General features: G+C 54.2%; 7 protein-coding genes across 7 annotated transcripts; all 7 read right to left on the bottom strand.

Moving 5' to 3' along the window:
• Positions 1 to 370: 370 nt before the first annotated feature.
• CCOS01_02287 (uncharacterized protein) lies at positions 371 to 586 on the bottom strand (the record flags this gene model as incomplete). The annotated part of the gene is made up of 1 exon (XM_060450478.1): positions 371 to 586. One exon carries the CDS (start codon positions 584 to 586, stop codon positions 371 to 373), a length of 216 nt encoding a protein of 71 aa, XP_060319128.1.
• Positions 587 to 4,720: 4,134 nt separating this feature from the next.
• Positions 4,721 to 6,549, bottom strand: CCOS01_02286 (NTF2 and RRM domain-containing protein; the record flags this gene model as incomplete). Its single annotated transcript, XM_060450477.1, has 4 exons — positions 4,721 to 5,029; positions 5,084 to 6,145; positions 6,224 to 6,298; positions 6,361 to 6,549. 4 exons carry the CDS (start codon positions 6,547 to 6,549, stop codon positions 4,721 to 4,723), a joined length of 1,635 nt encoding a protein of 544 aa, XP_060319127.1.
• Positions 6,550 to 8,170: 1,621 nt separating this feature from the next.
• Positions 8,171 to 11,362, bottom strand: CCOS01_02285 (GPI ethanolamine phosphate transferase; the record flags this gene model as incomplete). Its single annotated transcript, XM_060450476.1, has 1 exon — positions 8,171 to 11,362. One exon carries the CDS (start codon positions 11,360 to 11,362, stop codon positions 8,171 to 8,173), a length of 3,192 nt encoding a protein of 1,063 aa, XP_060319126.1.
• Positions 11,363 to 11,983: 621 nt separating this feature from the next.
• On the bottom strand, positions 11,984 to 13,612 carry CCOS01_02284 (uncharacterized protein; the record flags this gene model as incomplete). Its single annotated transcript, XM_060450475.1, has 1 exon — positions 11,984 to 13,612. The coding sequence occupies one exon, from the start codon at positions 13,610 to 13,612 to the stop codon at positions 11,984 to 11,986; it is 1,629 nt and encodes a 542-aa protein (XP_060319125.1).
• Positions 13,613 to 14,572: 960 nt separating this feature from the next.
• Positions 14,573 to 15,679, bottom strand: CCOS01_02283 (pre-mRNA-splicing factor SPP2; the record flags this gene model as incomplete). The annotated part of the gene is made up of 1 exon (XM_060450474.1): positions 14,573 to 15,679. One exon carries the CDS (start codon positions 15,677 to 15,679, stop codon positions 14,573 to 14,575), a length of 1,107 nt encoding a protein of 368 aa, XP_060319124.1.
• Positions 15,680 to 16,046: 367 nt separating this feature from the next.
• CCOS01_02282 (NADH-cytochrome b5 reductase 1) lies at positions 16,047 to 17,146 on the bottom strand (the record flags this gene model as incomplete). The annotated part of the gene is made up of 4 exons (XM_060450473.1): positions 16,047 to 16,196; positions 16,252 to 16,795; positions 16,854 to 16,935; positions 16,996 to 17,146. 4 exons carry the CDS (start codon positions 17,144 to 17,146, stop codon positions 16,047 to 16,049), a joined length of 927 nt encoding a protein of 308 aa, XP_060319123.1.
• Positions 17,147 to 21,305: 4,159 nt separating this feature from the next.
• On the bottom strand, positions 21,306 to 21,746 carry CCOS01_02281 (uncharacterized protein; the record flags this gene model as incomplete). Its single annotated transcript, XM_060450472.1, has 2 exons — positions 21,306 to 21,562; positions 21,596 to 21,746. 2 exons carry the CDS (start codon positions 21,744 to 21,746, stop codon positions 21,306 to 21,308), a joined length of 408 nt encoding a protein of 135 aa, XP_060319122.1.

The raw sequence follows: 21,746 nt of genomic DNA, 5'->3' as shown, positions 1-21,746 counted from the left end.
GATCTTTGATTATCGCCGGCAGTTCCCTATCTGCCACTTGAACATCTTCATCCTGGCTCTGTGATCATCGGTCAGCAAAACTGTTTGCATGCTGGCTAACGGACTGCTGTAACCCCTCGCAAGAACAAGCGCGAAGTCTGGCCACCTGCTCACGGATTCCCAGCCCACTCATACTTTGGGTTCCGCATGCTACCACTACAAGGATGGAAGCATTGTCCGCATGGAGACGTACAAAGCACTACTTTGAAAGTAGTGATGACAGCATGCCGCTCTGCGACCTAGAACACGCGCGCCGGAGAATAATACAACCCAACGGCAAGATTTCCCCTCTTTAGATTCTCGACGCCCGAGGAAGCTGGGGGGTTGACGGCTAAGACGGCATCTCCTGGACCATTTCTAATCGAGGTCCAGGTACCGACCAACCACACAAAGTTGACGTGACCGCCATCTCAATCGAGAAGGTCGCAAGCAAACAGGGAGGGGGTAAAAAAGAACGGTGGGTGCAAGAGCAAAGACATCTGCGACCGCAGGGCTCGCAACATCCGAGCCGAGCTCGCCGGCAAAAGACCAACAGGAAGATGAGCATCAGCGTGGACAACCTTACCGGCTGGGAAAGCAGCACCGTTTGTCCAAGTGGGCTTTATTCCTTCATCAAGTCGGCGAACCTGACCACTGCTACAGCAAATCGCTACCAGTCAGTCACCTACGGAGTACTTCGTAGTCTTACTGACGTTCTGGGTTGCGAGGGGGAGATCACAAAAATCCCCAGCCTTTACCCCAGTTGGCCGGCCAAGCCCGCAAGCCAAGACTTTGAGCTGCAAGCCTCCGTACACCACTCTAAATACAGTAATCGTAGTTGCTGCCGTACCTTGATGGACAGAATAGAAATACACACGAGATCCGCACATTATGAGAGTGCGTGCGTGGTTGGCAGCCTCCGACTTGTCGCTCACGCATGCTGCTGGCCTTGCTTGGTTGGCAGCTCTTGGAACTCTGGAGTAAGGACATTATTACGTACATCATTCTCGCGAAAAGCAGACTTTCTCTCAGCTCTGTACGACGATTGTGGAGACGAAATTCGCATACCAACGGCCTACAGTCAGCGCTTCCCAGGGCCTTGGCGACGAGGTTTTGAACTCGAGGGGTTTCAGACAAAAGGGCACACGAACTTTTGGAAATTTCCACATTGGTTCCTTTGTCAGTCGACCCTGCACAACATGTGGTCCGATCACCAAGACAAACTTCCAGACGTGCAACCCGCGCGTCCCATACTCTTGGTGAGAGGCGGGAGGTAATTCCGGGTGCCATTTCTGAATGGAGCCCCCAAGACTTCAATAATGGGTTGGGTTGGTCTTTCTGGAGTCGCACAGGGTTCGTTTGTTTATACGACGTTGTTTTCCCCACGTTCTTTTGTAAAGAGGAAACTTTTTTTCAAGCCCGTCTAAGCGACTTGGCTAGTTCACCTCCCATTGAGCCTCGACAATCAAATCGAGATGTTTGGGAACATTAGAAAACACGAATAAGCTGAGCAGGTAGGTCTGATCCAATGACACCACAACGTGGTCTAGAGCTCTTTCGACTATCGACCGCCTTTTGCAAGCCAGGATGGCTTCTTTGCGCCCTTTCTTTCCTTTTCGCCAATTTTCTCTCTTGGAACCTTTGTAGTTCATAGTCCTACGTGGGGCGCGCTCTCGCTCAGAGGACCGTAATGCGGTCTCCGAGCCTGAATCGGCGAGAGAGAGGTAGAGAAGGCGAGGAAGAGGAGGTTTGTCTCGGATGAACCAAGCAAGCGCAAACGAGGCGGACCTCGACGAGGGACTTCGATCACGTCGCTCTCAGCGGCGCCTCCTCTCCTTTTGCGCGTGTTTATAACCTCATCGACACGCAGCGCGCGAATGACATGCGCCGTGGTACTGGAACCAGAAAGCCCATCGTACTACCGTCGTTGTCGTACTCGCAGTAAGTACAGTCGAACAAAAGGTTCTAGAGCTGCGAGCGATGGGGTCTAGGTTCACCCTTCTCTGGGCGGAACAGACTTGATCTCTCTGCCAGCGTGAACGAGATGGCGACGATGTCGGTTGCCACGTCTCAGCCCAGCATGGATAAGAATGAAGCCGAGTAAAGAGGAAGGTGGATTTCTCTCTAGTGCGCTTTCGGTCAAGATAGTGCCGGTGGGATTTATCTACATACCCGATGAAGAGCCTCTGATAAACTTCGAGACTCGATCTTCGAGGCATATCCCTTACCGTTCTCCCCTGCCTCACAGGGTTTCGTAGACCATCTACTCACGCATTCCAATGTTGGTCACGGCCCATCTGAGGAACCACAATATTCATAGGATAGGAGTTAAAGATAAAGAAGGCCATGAACCTCATCGTGTCGGAGTCTTGTTCCAGAAAGAAGACACAAGACGAGAAGAGGTTCGCATAGATGGTGAATTCCATATCCAGTAGTAGCTTTGCCTCCAAAAGCCACAGCTACAGACAAACTACAATCCAAGAACGGATTCCGGACACGCAAAGAAGAGATGGCGTGCTAAGAGCTTTGAGAAGTTCGATGCCTTTCCATGGAACTCGGAATTTCGAAATCGAGCCAACATTCACTTGTCGTAACGTGCTGCCCCTGCTGCTACTCCTACTGATACTGCATCTGCTGCTGTGATTGTGAGCGAGCGGCATCGTTGCTAAGCTTTGCCTTTCGTCTGTGTAATATCCCGTGTTCCCTGGTAGAGTTGGCCCGTCCCTCGCAATGAAGCGTGAGGAACGAACTTTATGCTTCTTCTCATCGAGTCTGTGATGCATGACCTGCTCTCGGATACGTATGCGTGTTTCTTCCTGGCGGATCTGGTTTCTTGTGTATGGATGAAGTGTTGGATATAGCGACCCAAACCATGACGAGTAACATTGGTATGGCATCGATTCTTGGGAACGAGATTTATATGTTTCATCTTTTCAAATTTCACGTATCCTCGACTCGACGGCTTTACCCCCCCCCCCCCCTAAAGTCTGCCCTTGATAGCTTTTCATTATGCGGTATCGAGATAGATCATCAGGAAGGGGGGGGGGGGGTTGCCTCTATCATCTCCTGACCTCTATGGGACCTGACTTCTACTGGACGTGACCTTTCCGGGGCTATCTTCGTGATGATATATGCCGTGAGGCAACTATACATGCAATGAATCACCTCTCTCGACAACTCGCTGTTTTCGAGAAAGAAGAAGAAGACGAAGACGAAAATGTCAACCTCCAAGCCCGGACAGTTCCAACGAAAACCGACGCCCACGAAACCCGCCACAAGCTCGCATGTCTCCATGCTCCGTTTCCCAACTCACCCCCAACCCCAGCTCGGGCGTCGAAATATCGAGTCTCCTATGAAAGTCAGCTAGTCACAATCATCCCATCACCCTCAAAGGAGCCAGGGACTCGGTCTCTATCCCCCACCAGGATCTTGAGACTCGTGGAAGAAAAAGGATGAGGTCCTCCGATCAACAACAAAAGCAAGCCGGAGTCAGGCGTGAGAAGCAGGGAAACCAAACTAGTTCCCTCAGGTTTGCGTTTCCTACAGTGCAAGGCTGGCCGTTGGACATTTGGGAAGAGCCGAGTACACCCCTGCTTCGACGGCATGATTTCGAACTATATAAAGTCAATTGTCACCTCTCATCTTCCGTTGAACATGGTCAAGATATAGCAGCATATCGAGCTTATGTATTAGACAGAAGCCAAACCCACAAAGAGAAGCAGAAAGGTCCTGTACCTCACTACACAAATGATATCACTGCATCATTCCCACCATAAACCATTAGTAACTGTCGTCTGTTTCTCATTAAAAGAACCGGGTTACGGATCTTCGGTGTAGTGGTTGTGTGTCTGTGTGTGTGTGTGTGTCTGTGTGTGTGTGTGTGTGTGTGTGTGTGTGTGTGTGTGTGTGTGTGTGTGTGTGTGTGTGTGTGTGTGTCGGTCTTGGTATGGTACAGCATCATCACCCCGATCCCCTTAGGCTTTCCCCCTCCCTTTCCCTCCTTTCCCCATTCCCCCCCTTTCCTTTCCTTTTCTCCCAGAAAGACAAATTCTCTCGGTAAAAGCAATGGGACGCCAAAACTTTTGTTCATGCTGATCCCCCCTTTTCCTCCCAAGTGCTCCCCTTTCCCCTTTGATTCCGTTCCAACTTCGCCCAAATGTACAGGGAACTCCATCCTTGACCGCCATCAAATTTTTGGTTGTGGTAGTGAAGAAGTGAGAAAGAGCAAGCTCAAAACGTTGTTTGCGCTGGGACAAAGGTAATCATCCCCGGGGAGAAGGAGTTGCCTTGCCACGAGCGCGGATGCAAATGCTGGAAAAACGCAAGCGCGAGAAGAGAAAAAAAGATAAGAAATGAGAAATGAAAAGAATCGTCGGGGGGTGTAAAAGTACAGGAAACGGTGTGTAAATCCACGCCCTTGCCCTGTGAACTCCTTGCAAAAGAAATCAAGGTGACTGTAGCTTTTCTCTCCTTCGTCAGTGGTCGTCTGACGACCGTGAGAATATTGTTGGTTTCGGAAGTAGTGAACTCGAGTTTGAACGTCGTGGTGGTCGTGGGTGATAGACATCTTGGTGTAGGGGGTGGTAAATACACGCAAGATAGTGGATGATAGGATCGATACTTCGTGTCGGCATCGCCGGTCAAAAGCTCTTTTAGGCAGATGTGACCTTGAACGGCGCTGCTAGCACATGACTGTCCTGCTTTAAGCAGCAGTCTGGGAAGCACCACGGCCACGGACGCTGCCGCGGCCACGGGCCTGACCACCGGTGAAGTTACCGCGGCCACCTCCCTGACTGCCGGAGCGGTTTCCTCCTTCGAAACCACCACGGCCACGGCCACCGCCGGTGGCGTTGCCGCGGGGGGTGTTGGAGGAGTAGCTGCTACCGCCGTAGGCGTTGGCCTTGGGGCGACGAGGCTCGACGATAATGTTCTCGCCGTTAACGGTGTGGGGGTTGGCAGCGGCAGCGGCCTGGTAGCCGGCAACAGTGGCGAACTCGACAAACGCGCAGTTCTATTCAATCATTAGCCTGCCACTCAACATCATTCAGGGCACTTGATATCTTACCTTCTGGCGGTTGATGTCGAAGTAGGTTAGCTCGCCGTGGGCAGCCAGAGCACCCTTGAGGTCCTCGGCCTTGACCTTGTCAGTCACGTACTTAACGTATCCCAAGGTGCCGTAGTTCTCGGTGGGTGCCTGGGAGATGGACTGGGGGCGGTTCTGGCGCTTGGAGTCGGCTCCGACGGACTGCCACTCAGCGGAGGGAGAGTCCTCCTTGGCGGCCTGGGCCTGAGCCTCCTTAGCGGGGGCATCGGCGGCGGGTGCAGCCTCCTTGGCGGGAGCGGCGGCGGCGGGAGCAGCAGGGGCAGGAGCCTTGGCCTGACCAGCGGGAGGAGTGGCGGTCTTGGGAAGGGGCACGACAGGCTTAGGTCCGACGGCGGCGGCAGCACGGCTGGCCCACGACATGGGCTTCATCGGGACGGGCGCGGGGGCGACCTTGGGCTTCTCGGGTTCGGCGGCGGCGGGAGCCTTGGTGGGAGCGACAGGGGTGGGAGAGGGGTCGGCAGGCTTCTCGGGCTCGGTGACGTCCTCCTCGGCAATCTCCTTCGCAGCGGCCTCGGGGTCAGCCGCGGGCTCCTCGACCTTGGTCTCAGCAGCCTTTGCGGGCTCGGGAACCGCGAGCTCGGCATCGCCGTTGTTGGAGGCGACGTCCTCGGGGGCGGCGCTAACCTCCTCCAGCTTCTTCTCAACCTCGTCAACATCGATAGCGGGGCCAGTGGCCTCCTCGGGGGTCTGCTCGATCTTGGGCTCCTCAGCCTCTGCCTGAGCAGAGACCTCGGCAACCTCCTCGGGAGCGGCTTGCTCCTCAGGGGCCGCTTCAGCCTCAGGAGCGGCCTCTTCCTCTTCCTCGTCGTTGATATATCTCAGGATGTCGTTGACGACGAAGTAGCCAGAGGGCTGAGGCGCGAGGACGAAGGTCTGAACAAACTTCTTGGGTTCGGCGGACTTGATGGAGCTCTCACCGATGACCTGGATGACGATGTTGTCGAAAGAGGCCTGGGAGTCGACGTTTGTGATGCGGACTTTGCTGTTCTGGAAGTCGAGGCTCTTAATTCTCTCTTGGATAGTCTAGGAAGTGCGATGGTCAGCATGATTGAGCTTTTCGAAAGGCGTCGAAGTAGCACATGGAAAGTTGGAAGAACTGACTTGTCTGCCGACGGACACGTTTGCGACCTCTGCCTCCATACCATAAACGAACTGGGAGCGCTTTCCGTAGAAGAGCTGTGGATACGTGTCAGTATTCAAAGAATCATCTCGGAAGGGGGGCCGAGTTGGATGCGTACGTGAAGCTTATCCGGGTTCTTGCTCAGGGTTGTGTAGTATTGCTCGACAAAGTACCAGCCAACCTCATCCTTAGAGAGGTTGCTGTTTCCAGCCGAGACGGCATCGTTGGTTGAGGTGGGACCTGATGATGTTGGCTCGACAGCGCCCTTGAACTGGTCCGGGTGTGTGTAGTTACCGTTGGTTGCCATGATTGCTTCTGCGAAATCTGGATATCTGGGCGCAATCGGACCGAAAGGAAGGTAGAAGGGAGGAGGAAGACGGCGATGGAAGGTCGCGAGAGGGCGAAAGCTCGAGGTTTCTGCGGGGCTGTTCGCCTTTGCTTGCGGGGAGGTTTCTTCTTTCGCGGAAGGATATTCGATAGCTAGGACCCTTTGAACGATGGAGTGTTAGGATTACGATATGCGCCAATGGGAGCGGAGGGTGGAGGATTAGAAGATTTAAGCTCGGAGGAGAGGAAGAGCAGATGCAAAGCGAGCGATATGGATGACCAAAGAGCGTACCTCAAAAGATGCGTTGGGCCGGGGGGGAAACGCTCAGAAGTGACTCGAAAGAGGTTTGATGACGGAGAGCCGAGGACGGGAGGGGTGGAAGACGGGAGGAGGAAGAGGAGGATACGCCGGAAAAAGGGTTTCGACGACGATGCGAGGGGGCGGCGGGAGCTTGAGGTGGAAGAAGATGGAGACGCGTGACGAGAGCAGCAGCGATGTGCGGAGATCAAAAGAGAGAAGGGATGGTCGATGGGAAGGGTGGAAAAATGAATGTGCACAGTTCAGAGGCAGAGGGACACTGGGATAAAACCGGCTCAGGGTGTGTGTGTGTGGGTTTTTTGTGTGTGTTCAGTTCAGCAGATCTGGTCGTTCGGGACGGCGGCGGCGGCGGGCGGGTTTCTCTGAAGAAGAGCGGAGCGGGTTACGAAGTGGGAGGAGAGAGTGGGACGTGGATGTGGATGTGGATGTGGATGGTCTTCTTTTTTCTTCCTATTTTCTAATTTTCGTTTGCGGTCGAAATGTCGTGAGAAGCAGGGAGGGACACTTTTTTGGGCTTCCCGGGGTACCAGCCGTAGGTACCTTACCTTAGCACAGGCGCAATCCGAAGATGTGGAAAGGGCAAAGGAACCAAGAAGAAAAAAAAAATAACACACAATTGTTGCTGCCAGACCACGACGTGCCCTGTGCTCCTCTAACTAGGCACGTAGGCCACGGTTCTCCTGCGGCAGGCGGCGCCAGGCCTGGGAGCTGATTACCGACCCAAGTGGGGTTTTGCTGTGCACAGATCCTGATACATCTGGGAGCTTCCCTGATACTTACGGTCCCGGCAACCTTTGCTGAATTTTGGAAGTCCCCGGAAACCATCTCAAGTATCGAAAGACTGGCTTATATAATCAGGGTAGCACGCAAAACCCAGAGCTCTTGGCCAAGCTCCCCAGCTCCAGCATCGAAGCAACTGGTTCAAAGACGTAGAATGGCGACTGCCATTGACCAATGCTCCGATGGGCGGAGCGCTTGATGCTCTGCCAGGTGCATGTTCCATATCTGCCTGATAACCGGCTGTCCTTTGATCTCATTCAAAGAGGCGCATCGTCCTGTAATGCCTGTCCATTCTCCAAACCACCGATACGTTGTGGCAGGGTATTACCGAGGCAAAGGACAAAGCTAATAATACGGGTGTCAGCGCAGCAAACCTCAGTTTTTTGTTCACACACTGCCTTTATTAGCTCCCTGGTCGGATGCTTTCCCCATGACTATACAATTATAATGATACAGTGATATTGTTGTTCGATTTTCTATCGAACTGACCAAAACGGCAATTTTATTCAACCCAGCCAAAAACCTCGCTCACCGCCATCGTGTTGGATCTGACACCGATGAGCGTGATGACAAGTCCAACCAAGTCTACCACCAGCAGCAGAGCCGCCGCCATCATGAAGCGGGGGCTGAACACTCTGTACAGCATGAGATGTCTCCTCAGCCACCCAGCCCACGCCATGGTTGCCAAAGACTCAACGGCAAAGTAGGCAACAAATATGCCCAGCGCTCTGCCGACGCTCTCAAGTACTCCCTTCCTCTTGGGACTCACTTTCCAGAGTACGATGAGAGGAACGGCCGCGACCGCAACGATTTGACCCGCGAATGTGTTGAGGGCCATGACGATGGGACTCCATGGGTATCTGATGGTGAATAGCGGGATGAAAGCGCTGTCCCATTGGAGACTGCTGAGTGTAGCTTGGTGGCCTGTCTTGAAGTACCCAAAGTTACCAATGATTGCAAGCATAATGGGTCCAATCGCCTCGTTTGTCAAAGAGTTAAGGTCGAGAATCTCCACGAGCGAGAGAATCTGCCAAAACATCAGGGCCAAAGCGCCACCTCCCATAGGCTTGGACAGGAGGATGCAGGCTCCTACAATGTTCATTGGAAGAAGCAGATATCTCGAGCCATGCGTGTTGCCATAACCCAAAACAGTGATCTGGGGGCCGGCGTTTGTAGGTGTTCTGAAGATAGAGACCAGCGGCGGCGCCCAGACAAAGGCGGTAGTGCCCGCTACGAAAACCAGAGCGAGAATCACCTGGGCCATGTAGGTTCCGGCATTCTTCAGGGTCTGGGCCGGCAGGTCTGGAAACCAATCGCCATTGTCGGCGGCATCGAGAACCCAGTATGATGCTGACAGAAGCAAGCCAATGCGGTAGACATAACCAATCCATGCTGGTCCAAGCCCCTCCCAGTTGCGAGTAGGCAGAAGGAAAGACTGGATGATGGAAGGCAGGATAAGGGCGACGGCGAAAGGAATGGCCAGTTGCCAGGTAGAAGACGTTGAGGAGGTAGCCGAGGAATAGTAGGTCGAAGTACAGTAGGGCATTTGCTCCTCACGGCAGAGTTTGGAAAATGATGCGAGCCGACCAAGAATGACAAAAAGAACCGAATGGTATATCGCGAGGGTGCGTTCCCGCATCGTAGGCACCGAGAACGCAGCAAAGACGTTCGCTACGCCAAAGGTCGTGATGAAGAAGAGGAGGATCGAATCCTCCCAGATGGTGTATGAGTTTGATGCGAAACCAATGGACTGGCTGACCGTGAAGAGAACGGCAAGCCAACCCCAGATATTGTTGGGCAGAAGATTGCGAAGAGTCTTGCCGAAGCCATAAAGCGAGAACAGGACACCTAGCGCGCTAGTGACAGCGCCACCAGCAACAGCGTAGACCAGATCCTCGGGGCCGGTGAAGACGGAGTATCCGGCGCCAACCAGTGCTCCAGGTACAGCGCCGAGAATTGCCGCAAGGAAGATCTTCTCGTGGAGAGTCTTGTACGACGCAGTTCCATCGGGTTGGACACCCTGCAGTTCCAGCTTCATCTCTGCCTGGTCCAGCTCGAGATCGTCGAGAACAGCAAAGTCCTCATCTTCGTCGCGCGAGGCATAGACAAGCAGAGTAATGACTCCGACCGCCATGACCACGATACCCGTCACCATCTTGGGCACATCGAAACGGGCCCACAAGTCCTTGCAGATGCGCAGAGTTTCCTCCTGGAACATGTTGAAAAAGCCGTAGGATTCCTGGTGATTCTTCCACTGCCATGAACGGTCGGCCTTCCTCCAGAGGTTCGATACGTGACCGGCCGTGGCGCTCTTGGACTGATCAATGCCACGGGCAGCAAAGTACGAGTCTTGGTATCGCTGGATGCCGGCGGCGGTCAACCGTGATACAGCCGCCAGATTATCCCAGGCTTTGCCCTTCTTGCCAGCGAAAGCTTCCTCAATGGGACGTCCCAGATTATTGTAAGGGATCGGGATTCCCAGAAGAAGTGCCAGAGTTGGTACGAGGTCAATCTGATTGACCGGTCTGACCTTGGCCATGCTCGGGGGCTGCTTGAACTCGGGCTTGGTCCGACCAAAGAAAGGGCGCTTCGAGTACATCCACAGAGCTGCCTCGACCTCGTCGTCGCTCTCGCCGCCATGGTCGCCCTTGCTATCCATGCCATGATCTCCCATCACGACGAGCAGAGTATTGTCATCGATTTGAGCGGCAAGATCGCGGATGAAGATATCCATCTGCTGGAGCTTGGCCGTCATTGCCGCATGGTTTGGTCCGTAACGGTGGCCGGCGTGGTCGACACCAAGGAGGTGACCGATGAGAACATCCCACTTACCCTTCTGCTCCTGCTTGAGGAGAGGAAAGATGTGATCAATAACCCCGTTGTCGACTGTATGCAAGTCCCAGACGTTGAAGCTGTCGTACGCTCTGCTCACGTTGGCCTCGAAATAACCGGGGAACAGAGACATCCAAGTATCGTCGCCCAGGTGCGCGATGCGCTTCCCAGCGTCCTTCAGTTGCATGAGAAGATTATCCTCCTCAATAGCGGTACCAGCAAAGTTGCTACCGGCATCGATGAACGTGGGCAGTGTACCAGTGGTCAGACCCTTCAGCCTCTGGAGAGTAGTAGTCGGCGGGTCGGCGATAAAGGGGCGCAGGAAAGCGTGTTCTGGGGACTTGACGGCAGTCTCGTGCAAGAAGGGTAACGCGTTGTGAAAAGGAGCCTGGTCCTCCACAGGAACCGTAAAGTCGTACCGCAGCGCATCGACGATGACGACCACGGCCTTGTCAAACGACTTTGGGTGCCAGCAACCGCCCTGGACCGTGCCTTGGCCCTTCCAGCTCGACGAGAGCTCGAGCGGGGGTGCCGTACAGTTGGACTTCTCGTCGAGGACCAGTCGCGTCAGGAGAAAGCCGCTGGTGAAGAAGGCGATGCCAATAGCATGTAGACACAGCATCCACGCCCAGAACGCAACAGTCCACCACCATCTACGCTCGTAGGCATTCTTGCGCCGGCCTTCAAACACCTCGCGCTGCTTCTCGCGAAGGAGTGCTCGTTCTTTTTCCGCCTTGATCTCCTCGGGGGATCTGCTAGCCTCCTCAATTTCCCTTTGGCGCTTCAATTTGGCGAATTGCTCGGCGATGGCTTTGTAGTCGGTGGGCGGCGGACCCTTCGGTTTGGGGGATTTTTGAGGCATTGTGGCTTGTCTTAGCTGGTAGCGTGTTCACAAAAAGAAGAAGGAAAAAAAAGAGATGAAATATTAAGGCCGGCACTCGATGGCCATTGGGTTAAAGGAAGCTGTCAAGCCCCTGCTTTGGAGTCGTGTTCGTGTGTTGTGGCTGCTTTGCAGATCGCAGCATGTAGGAGAGACGGTTTCGAACTGACGAGAGGAGCTCAAAATTGGGAAGTCCACCAAGTTCCGGCAGCAGCCGCAGCGGCAGCTGTGGTGGGGCGGACGAGAACACGATTCAGGGGCCAAGGATCCTGCACCTTTTGGTGCCGGCAGCCCCTGAGCCACTAACAGAGCTTGGATTGGGATGAGTATGTCATCACCGATGTTGCACATATAACAGAGCAGTGCCGAGACATGCTTCTTGGAGGTAGCTTCTGTTACTCAAACATACATTAAGGGAGATTAATTTTCAAAACTTTTACTTTTCATAATTATCATGTAATGCGTTATCCCAATACTGAACTCCAAAACCACGCGAAACTGGACTGGGCCTAATACAAAGGAAGCAGGGACGTCTCCCTTCGATCTCTTCCACCAGACGAGATTGGACAACTGCTGGGCAACAGCTGACAAACACAAACCACCTTATTCAGCCGTCAGCTCGGTACTACGGAATTTTCGAGCAGGTATGTTGAGCTTGAAAAGCTCATCCATCTCGGCCTGAGTTCTGTCCCGGACCTCCGGCAGACAAAAGTAGGCCCAGACGTAGAAAGCGGCGTTGATAGCAGCGTACACCAGCGCCGTCCGAGGTCCAAGACCCCATCCGTTAGGAGCGTTTTCCAGCATTCTTGGCAAGAGCCACATATTGAATTGTCCTGCGATGAGATAGGCTACTCGGCCGATGACAAGTGTCTTGGCTTTCTGTCGGGTCGAAGGAATCTCGGGGTTAATAGCGTACACGAGAGGTCCGATGGAAAGATTGTAGACTCCTGTGAATATCACGAGCATGACTGCGATGACCCAAGGAACTGCCGGGTGCTGGTCGCTGTGGAAACCTAGCACGCCGACACCTGTCATGAGAATGATGGAGCCCATCAATCCCCAGAGCCAGATGGTTCTGCGTCCGACGTAGTTCATCAGGGGCCAAGAAGAGACGATGCCGATGATGCCGATCGCGTACTGAATCAGCGTAAAGTCGTATGATTTGGAACTGCTCATGCCAGCCTTCTGGTATAGCTTGGCCGAGTAGAACATAAGAGCCGAACCGCAGAGCTGTTGCGTCAAGTTCATGGTAACGACAATCATGGTACGGCGAAGGTTGGTGCCACGGAAGCACTCCAGGTACGTGATATTGGAATCTTCTTGGCTGTTCTTCTCCTGCTCGTTGGTGAGCTCGAGGACCTTGACCTGACCGTCAACTGGGTACGTCGGATCTTTGTTGAGTCTTGCAAGGGAAGTGCGCGCGAGGTCGGAACGAGACTGGCGCATGAGCCACCAAGGCGATTCGGGGGCAAGGAAGACGCAGAGGAGAACAGGAAGAGGCCATATCCATTGGATGCCGACGGGGATGCGGTATGCCATGAGGTCGTTGGATTCAATGTTCGCAACACCCTTGATTGCCGCCGTCGAGAAGAGCTGGCCGAAAATCCAGCACATGGAGACGAAAGTGGTGAGAGTCGGACGAAGCTTGAGGGGCGAGATATCGGAAGCATAGGGAAGAACGCAGGCCTGGAAAGCCCCCCAAGGGAGTCCCAAGAGGAACTCGCCGGCGAAGATCATGCCGAGACCAGCCTTATAGCCTCCCGTGGGCAAGACCGCCGGCGCGAAGAAGTTGACGAGTAGGAGCACCATGATCGATCCGAGAGAGAACATCATCGTCTTTCGGTAGCCGAACCTGTCCATGGACAAACCGGCGAAGTACATGGCCGCAACTTGACCGGCCTGGCTTGAAGTAAGGATCAAGGACTGCCAGAGTGTTGGGATCTCCTTGACAGCGCCCTCTTGCGGAGCGTAGCCGAAGAGGTTCTGGAACTGATCCAAGGAGAAAAAGTTGCCCATCAGAGCGAGGTCGTACCCCTCGCCGACGATGGTCATGGCGAAGAATATGGACCATTTGATCGCGGGGAGGTACTTCGAGACGGTCTGCATGTAGTTGTGATGCTCTTCGTAGTCTCTGGCAGCCTTAGCCTCCGGGTTGGAGGCAATCGTATCGGGAATCTCCTTATCTTGTACTTCCTGTACAGAGGACACAGGCTTTTCGTGTATAGACGACATGATGAAATGGGCAATCGATGGAATACTGCTGAAGCTGAGTTGTAAACATGGAGTTGACGAAATGCCCGACCCAGAATGTGCTGAACGAAGCAATGTTATCTGAGGAGAAGGAAAAGGCCGAGGAGATATGTGTAGGATGGCAAAGGAGGAAGAAAAGAAAAAAACAAGACCGATGGAACGAACTGCAGGTGTCCATAGCCCACAGCGGTTACTGCCCTCCGAGGTCGAAGTGGTCCATGACACGAGAGTTCCTTCTCCATGACACGACAGAGGGAAGCCTTCGTGGGGGCACCATTGCTATGACAAACTTTAAACAGATAACGACTGTGGTTATTGATGCCCACGAGAAGACGCCACATATATCGAGACCTGGGTATCTTCAACCAACCCTCAGGGTTGCGTGGCTGTGTGGATCATGCGCCCAAGGGGAATCCCCAGACGGATGCAGCGAAGCCCCATGGGGTTCGAAGTCTTTTCATCACGGTTTCTTCGGCCTCCGTGATTCTCACTTGACTAAAGACTTGCGTACCATAATTTGCAAATATTGGGCGTTTCCACCTCCCCACAATGAACCAGCGGTCAGGTGGAAGTACACGACGTAGGTAATGCGGAGGCAGCGCCGACATCAATCAATGCTGTCTAGTCACGGCGAGTCTTCGGCCTTATTGGACGTGGGAAACAACCTGAGTAGGATGCGGCTTTCAAGGCATCACATCACGTACAATCGGTCCGGCCATGCTCTGGTATTGTGTTCCGAAGTCATGATGGTAACTGGATCCCAGTATACTGATGTTGATGGGCGTCACCGACGCCGCGGGCTACCCTCGCTACCTAATGGATTTCTTTTTGGGAGTGTCATGAATAACATGTCCGGTTGGTCTATTTATCCGTGGACAAACTATTCAATTCTGCCATGACCTGAAACAGGGATAGCCTCTCGCTGAACCCCCCGCAGATTCTTCATCGTCTTGAGTCGCCGCTCCGATGTCTGGAGCTGTAATAATCCCGATCTCTATCCCTATCCCGCTCCCTCTCCCTATCACGGTGCCCACCCCCATACCTATCCCGATCTCGGTCCCTCTCCCGCTCACGATCCCTCTCATCCCTATAGCTCTCGCCCCTCCGCTCCTTGCGCTCGCTGCGCCTCTTCTCCTCCTCGCGACGGTACTCGTCCAGCCGCGGCCGTCCGCTCTTCTTCTTCCCGCCGTGGTTCCACTGCCCCAGGTCCTCGGCGCCCTCGAGCTTCTTAGCCCCCAGGCCGAGCTGGTTCTGCCGCCTCTCGGTCGGCTGCTTCTTCTTGGGCCCGCGCATCTTGCCGTCCCAGCCCATGCCTCGCAGCAGCGCCGCGCCGAACTCGCCGTCCGGTATCGCGTCGTAGTCTGCGAGCGTCGCGTCCTCGCCCACGTGCTTGATGTCGGAGAGGTAGGCATCCTGCTCCGTGGCCTGGATGACAATGTCTTCTTCCTCCTGGCGCTTGTTTCCGAGTAAGGCGTCCATGGCGTCTTCGTCCGCTGTACGAGGTGCCCGTTTCTCCTTTGGTGACCGATCGCCGCCCTGGCCGTCGTTGTCGTCGTCGTTTGCTGCTGTCTCACCCTGCTCTCTGGGTGTGGTTCCCTCTTCGCTCGTCTTGCGCTTCTTGACGGTCAACCCCCATTGTATCTGCTTCTCAGCATCGGCGGGCTCTCTCTCTACCTCCTGCTGCGCGCCGTTCCGTTCCTGCTCTCGCTGCGCCTGCACCTCGGCAGGCAACAGATTCTTGCCTCCCCGGCGCCCGCGCAATTCCGCCTTCCAGTCGCGGTTGCTCTGCTTCTCAATCACCAGCTCGCGGGGCTTCTTTTCTCGTTTCCGATCAGAGTCGCCGCCGAGTTCTGTAATCGCTTCGTGTCGTCCCCGGCCATGATCGCGCTCGCCGTCGGAGTCCGAGTCAAAGTTGTTTAGCGCATTCGTTCTTGACCGTTTGCCGAGTGATGAAGGTGGGTCTGGGCGCGAGGGTTTCTTGTTATTTTTTGAGCTTGAGGAGCCGCCGAAGCTGATCGCTATCCTCGGAGCTTTCGTACCGTCTGACATGGCGCTGAGTGTCGACGGGGTTGTGTTGTGAAATGCTTTGACAGAAAGAGAAATTTCGTGGTTGTAGCCTGGCACGCTGGTTCACACGAAGTAGTGGTCGGTTCACTTTGCGACGTCAACTTGCAGGGATTAGGATGTAGTGGCATTATGTAAGGTGGGGCACACTTTCTACACGACAGCTCAGTCGCAACAAAGCTATCCGAATGCAGAAGCTCTTATCTACGGGACCCTTGGAACAGCACCTTGAAATCTGGAAATGCATCTATATCGACTTCCCCTGGTGCCCATCAACATGCAGAACGCCGTTTCCTCCCACGCAATGTAGTTTTTAATTTGTTAGGCCGACTTTTCTCTAGCTTTGACAAGCTTAGAAAGCGAAGATCTGGTCCTCGAGCTTGCTCACGGGGCGGGCCTTCTTGAAACCAAGAGTCTCGGCCGTCTTCTTCAGACCGCTGACCATTGGCGGGGGACCGCAAAGCAGAAGCTTGACGTCGTCGGCAGCCTTGGGGAGAAGCTTCTGTAGTATAGGTTAGCTCTGCACGCAGGATACGAGATCCACTGGGAGGCCTTACGGTAATCATGTCGCCAGTGACGTAACCGACGCCGCCGGTCCAGCCCGCAGGGGGCTTGTCAAGAACGTAGTGCACACGGAAGCCAGCGTCCTCCTTGGCGAGAGCGTCCAGGTCCTCCTTCAACAGGATATCCTGAGGGGTAACGTTGGCGAAGATGAGGTCAATCTCGGTCTTGTCACCGGTTGGGCGACCACGAATGACAGCGCGGACGATTTGGAGCATGGGAGTGATACCAGTGCCGCCAGCAATCATACCAAAGTGACGGACCATGTTCGGGGTGTAGACGAAGGCGCCCTTGGGACCCCTGACCTTGAGCGTCTGTCCGACCTTCATCGATGCCATGTACTTGGAGATGTTACCGGTGGGGTAGGACTTGATCAGGAGGTCGAAGTAGCCGGGCTGGTGGTCGCCAGAAATGGGAGTGTAGGAGCGCACAATCTCCTTGGTGGTGCCATCAGGCTGGGGGCAGTTGGCACCAATGGAGATGTGCTGGCCGATGGGCAGGCCGAGGATGGCCTTCTCGCTGGGGAGGTTGAAGCGGTAGCTTCGGACGCTTGTCAGCTGGGAATTCCGGGCTTTGAAGCTTCGGAAGTACGACTTACATGGCGACATTGTGCGAGATGATGGTCTTCTCCTTGAGTTCAAAGTCCTGGAAGGTATCAGGCTTCAGGACCTTCTTGATCTCTGCGTGAGGGGGTTCGTCAGTGGGCAATTCCGAGGTATTCCGAGAGGGGCCGAACTCACGCATGGCGTTGAACTTGTAGGCTGCCAGCGCGAGCGCCAGGGCAACAGCGTACGGCGTCCATTCGCGCTTGGTAATGAAGCATCCGAAGACGATCAGACCAGCGGGAATGTAAATGTTGTCAAAGTATTTGCGGGTAGTCAATTCGGACATTTTGAAGATGGTGTCTGAGGACTCTTTTTCTCCACAGAAAGCGGGATTGGACGTGTAGCTGGGAGCTTGCTAGCTCTTTCGTTACGGGTCTAGGGAAATCTGGAAAAATTGCGAAAAAGGACAATAGGTCAGTCGATGCCATGGATAGGAAACACGTGCTACTCACTAGACAACCGCGAAGCTGGAGTAATCGGGAAAGCTGTCGCAGTCAATTGGTGACGATGTCGAAGCTGGAAGGGCGAGCGTGCAACCAGATATCGTAAGATCGCGAAAGTGGGACAGCCCCTCCAATTTTCTGTTGAGTTGGGTTGCCGAGTTTCTGCCAGCCCTCGAACGGCGGGCGGTCAAGTGCAGCTTTGCGGTTGCGAAGTGCGTCGGCATGCGGAGGCCGGGGGCGGGATACGTGAAAGCGAGCCAAATTCGGCAAAATAATCCGACGGCAGATGCAGCAAGGTCCCGACCTCGGGCTCGGTTTGCTTGGGCGGGATTTAGGTTCGACGCGTGAGGTAGTCGGTTAGTCGGTCGGAATGTCGGTTCTGCAACTTCCTATGTGGCTTGGGCAGAATGTGGCGGTACATGTGGCTGAGGCTTTACCCTAATTCTCCAGCCACAACGCCACAAGAGATGGAGGATGCACCTCTTGCCAAACAAAGATCAACATGTTGATCAACCAGCTGACAGAGCTGAGCTGCAGGAGCTCTCTTGCTTTAGTCGCATTTGCATCTGAGGTCTATGTATCTGAGACATGATTGCCCCAAAACATTGGTGCAGGACTGCAGGTCAGTGACAATCTGGGCACAGATGATTACGATCAACCGCAGTCTCTCTTCGCTTCATCTTATTCACACCAAAAAACCGACTGTTGGCAACGTCATTACGCACGGGCGAATAGCCGGCATCATTCTCGCTTTTCCATCGACTGACAATTATACGCAAGATCAATCAGAAGTTCCAAATGCCGTTGGATGATAAGAGACATTCCTCGCGTGGTTCGTGTGGTAACGCTTACCAGGGAGGGCTTCGGCAACTTCGGGAAGAGGTCACCAACAAGCCACCAAAAAAATCAATTTAACAAAGAAGGGGGGCGTGGGACAACAGCAGGACGCCAGGAGCAGTTCCTGAAAAGCTACCATACACGGGAGCTTGCACAGCTAGGTGATGGCTAGGTACCATTAGTTCTGGTCCAAAACTTCAATGCGCCATCTGGCTTGCGACGATCCGGCCTGTTCCTCCAGTTCAACTAGCTATTCCCACCTTACCACGAAGGAAAATGAGCAGTCCGCCAGTTTGCTAGTCGTCTTGACAGCGCACGACTACCTAGCTTACGTTTGGTACGCCGAATTTGGCAGATCGGGCAACATGGCAGACATCGGTGAAAAGTATGACATCACTACAAACTGGCCCGCAGCGTGGCAGTGAGACGAAGAATCGTTGGAATGAAGTACTAGCGGAATTGACAAGATAAGTATCCATATCCAGGTCTCTCCTCTGACGGCCGTGGACGGAGTACGGATACATACCACCGAGCGACTGGGAACAATCTGGAATGCTGTCTCTAAAGCGTTACGAGCGTCCAGGCCTGATGAGGGGAAATTCCGGGGGAAAAGGTTCACTGATCGACCGGAAGCAAACTCCCAACATCCTAAACATCTGGCGCAAAAGTGTCGGGAAGTGGGATTTCTTCGCCTCGTCGTACGCAATGATGGTAACGCGTCCCTTTCCCCAGATGCAATCGAATTTTCTTAAAGATGGATCCCTGTATGCGGGAATATCGAATATCCAAGTCCTCACCCTATCCCTCCAACTCTTGTCTCCCCTCAGCCTGGCTGGTAGCGTCCTACGGAAGCAACACAGAGCTCGGGATGGGTACTTGGACCGATCATGGTGGCAGGAAAGGGTGAGACGGGCCGGACTGTCGAACGGGTTGCCGGCCGTTCCCCGCTTTTGACACCAAAGTAAGGTCCATCGTCCCCAAGGCATCCGTCGGACTGGATGCGGGAGGTCCGTGCCAGCTGGTTCAAGAATTAAAGGAGACGCGAAAGGCAAGGGGAAAAACGTGCCCTCCGTGTTGCGGTATCACGCTTGTGTCGCGCGCGACTCGCTCGTTGAATCCATAAGTTGGACTGACTGAGCAAAGAGCGGCGCGTGTCGCGTGGTGAAGAAACATCCGAGAGGGCCATGGTCTTGATACCCGCAACGACATATCGAAATTGCGGCCGAAAGCAAGGATATATACTAGGTAAATGGAGAAACTTTGGATTACAGTGTTATACGGGCCACGGCCCGTGTCCAGGGCAACTGTTTACCTGCAGTCCTGCACAAGTCCGGCTCATTTCCAGGAAATGCGGACACCTTTATTCGCCTCACTTGATTTTATCGGGGGCGCGCCTTAGCCCAGGACTCGTGGTGGATTTTGCGGGTTGAAAATGATGATGATGATGGGATTGAACGCTCGCGAGTGGCGCATAAATTGTGCGGCAGTGGCTTACCGATGTGTTCCCCCTTCTCAAGTTCTCACACATATGTAAATCCGTACGGAGTACAGGTGTAATACTTCGTATAATCATATCAGGAACGCCCCTGTCCTGACGGCGATCAGAGACAAGTCGCAATCTCGAGTCCTTGACAAGTTGTGGCTCCCGCCCGCTCCCAAAGCCCGGTTGTTCCTTGGACGTGACCCCCGTGCCCCCCAAATTTGGCCGGCGCGGGTTTGGTTTCACCATTCTTCGCATCCGTGGTGAAAAGGGTGCAAACTGCCTGACTGTAAAGAGGTGTTCGTTCGGCCGGGTCGTTGGGATGATCGCGTTGGCCCAGCCCAGCGTCGACATTCCTGGGAAATTTCCTTGGGATGGGTATTCTCTAATCTTTCAAGGGGGCGTGCCCGGGCGTCTTTAACACCCTTTAAATCGTTCCTCACCATCGTCTCTACTTCATCTGAAACCGGCCGCATGGCACGATGGCACCCTTTTTGAGCTTGACGCGGGCGGTCTAACAACTCTACCTACATTACCCCAAATCTCTTGATAACCAACATTATCTGCCCAAACACAACCGCCGCAATGGTGTACTCTCGTGCCGACTGGTTCTGTTTCCCCCTTGGAAGTTCGTGCTCGCTATCGGCAAGGTGACAGGTAGCTTGAATCCTTTACCATTTGCCGGAAGGAGGCCTGGGTGAGGACGCCTAGCACACGTACGAACATGTACAGATCTTTGTAGTGCGCTTACACAGCCGTGGACAAAGTCACAAACCGAAGGGTCCCAAGACCAACTCCCTCTCGTATCCGTATAAAATGGGGCTGACATGGCCAGGGGATTGACAGTCAGAATCCTCTTGGTTCATTTACCTTACCCGACTCCTTCTAGAAACCAAAAAAAAAGTCTATTCAAAGAACACGAGAAAGGGTTTCCCCTTGCTCTGTGATGCAGCTTTACGCGCACAAGAATGACAAGACCCCTCCAGTCTCCAGAGGCCAAGAGAAGAGCGCCCTGAGCAAATCATTTCGGCGTGGAAAGATGCCGCAGCCGGGGGCGAGGCGGCCGAAGCGCAAGGAAAGGAAGGGGAAATTTGAAGCAATCTTGAGATATTTCAAGTCGCCGGGGCGCCCCCATTAAGCTGAATATTGATAGTGGCTTGAAACGACCCTTACTCTCGGCCTGACCGGCTCTAGCGCCGTCTCCACGGCGAAGGAGAGGAGCCTCATCATTCATGCTGCAGAAGAAAGTTTAGTTGAGAGAAAAAAAAGAAAATGGAGAGAGAGGAGGAAATCGCAGCTAGCGAAGCATCAGGAAAATCAATCGATGATCACGATTTGAGAACCTTACAGTAGGACCCTGGATAACCGGGTCTCAGAGGCAAGAAGACAGGCATGGCTTGGCCATGGGCGTGGGCGAATTGAGCATGCCAACGGAGCCATTCAGAGTTACTGGAAGATAACCCGCATCCATCGTCTTGGGCTTAGGTGACTCTGGGATGGCAGTGAACTTTGCAGAATGCGCGGCATCTACGGCGTCGGGCATCTGCGGCTACCGCAGTAGTGAAATCGGCGGTCGTGTGAAGGCCAAGGATAGGTAGAGTTCAGCGAGTGCGACTGTGCGACGACCAAGATACCTGGATAGCACATCACGCTATGAGACGTAAGTCCCGAGATGCCGGGAGCCACTACCTGCGATAGCCCACCGTAGCTGAGCAAGTATTGGAGATGACGGGATGGGCAGTACAGCTTGCACTATGCCGAATGGTAAACTTGGTAAGCGTTGACGTGCTGAAGTTGCACCGCCATTCTGCTGCGTACGCAGCCGCCGTCGACATACCGGGAGCGTAGCAACAGCATCCCAGGTTGCTGGTCACTGGTTGCGCGCGGCGGGCTCTGGTGGATGCAGAACCCATTTTCTCGTGTGGATTCAGGCGTGTTGGAACTTGGAAGTGGTACATGGTCGGAGACGGGGCGCCGCAAGCTGCATCTGCCATCGCCGGCCTCACGGCATGTAACTGAGGCGAGGAGGCACAGCAACAGGGTGGCACTGGAGGACTGGTACGCAGCCAGGCCAGCGAGTGAGGGGAGGAGGAGGAGTGCCGAGGAGTGCCGTACGGATGCGCCAT

This window comes from Colletotrichum costaricense, assembly GCF_030867565.1.
Source record: "Colletotrichum costaricense strain IMI 309622 chromosome Unknown Scaffold_2.1, whole genome shotgun sequence".
Taxonomy (NCBI): domain Eukaryota; kingdom Fungi; phylum Ascomycota; class Sordariomycetes; order Glomerellales; family Glomerellaceae; genus Colletotrichum; species Colletotrichum costaricense.
Note: the sequence above shows the minus strand (reverse complement) of the source record. Positions and strands in the feature narration are given on the sequence as shown.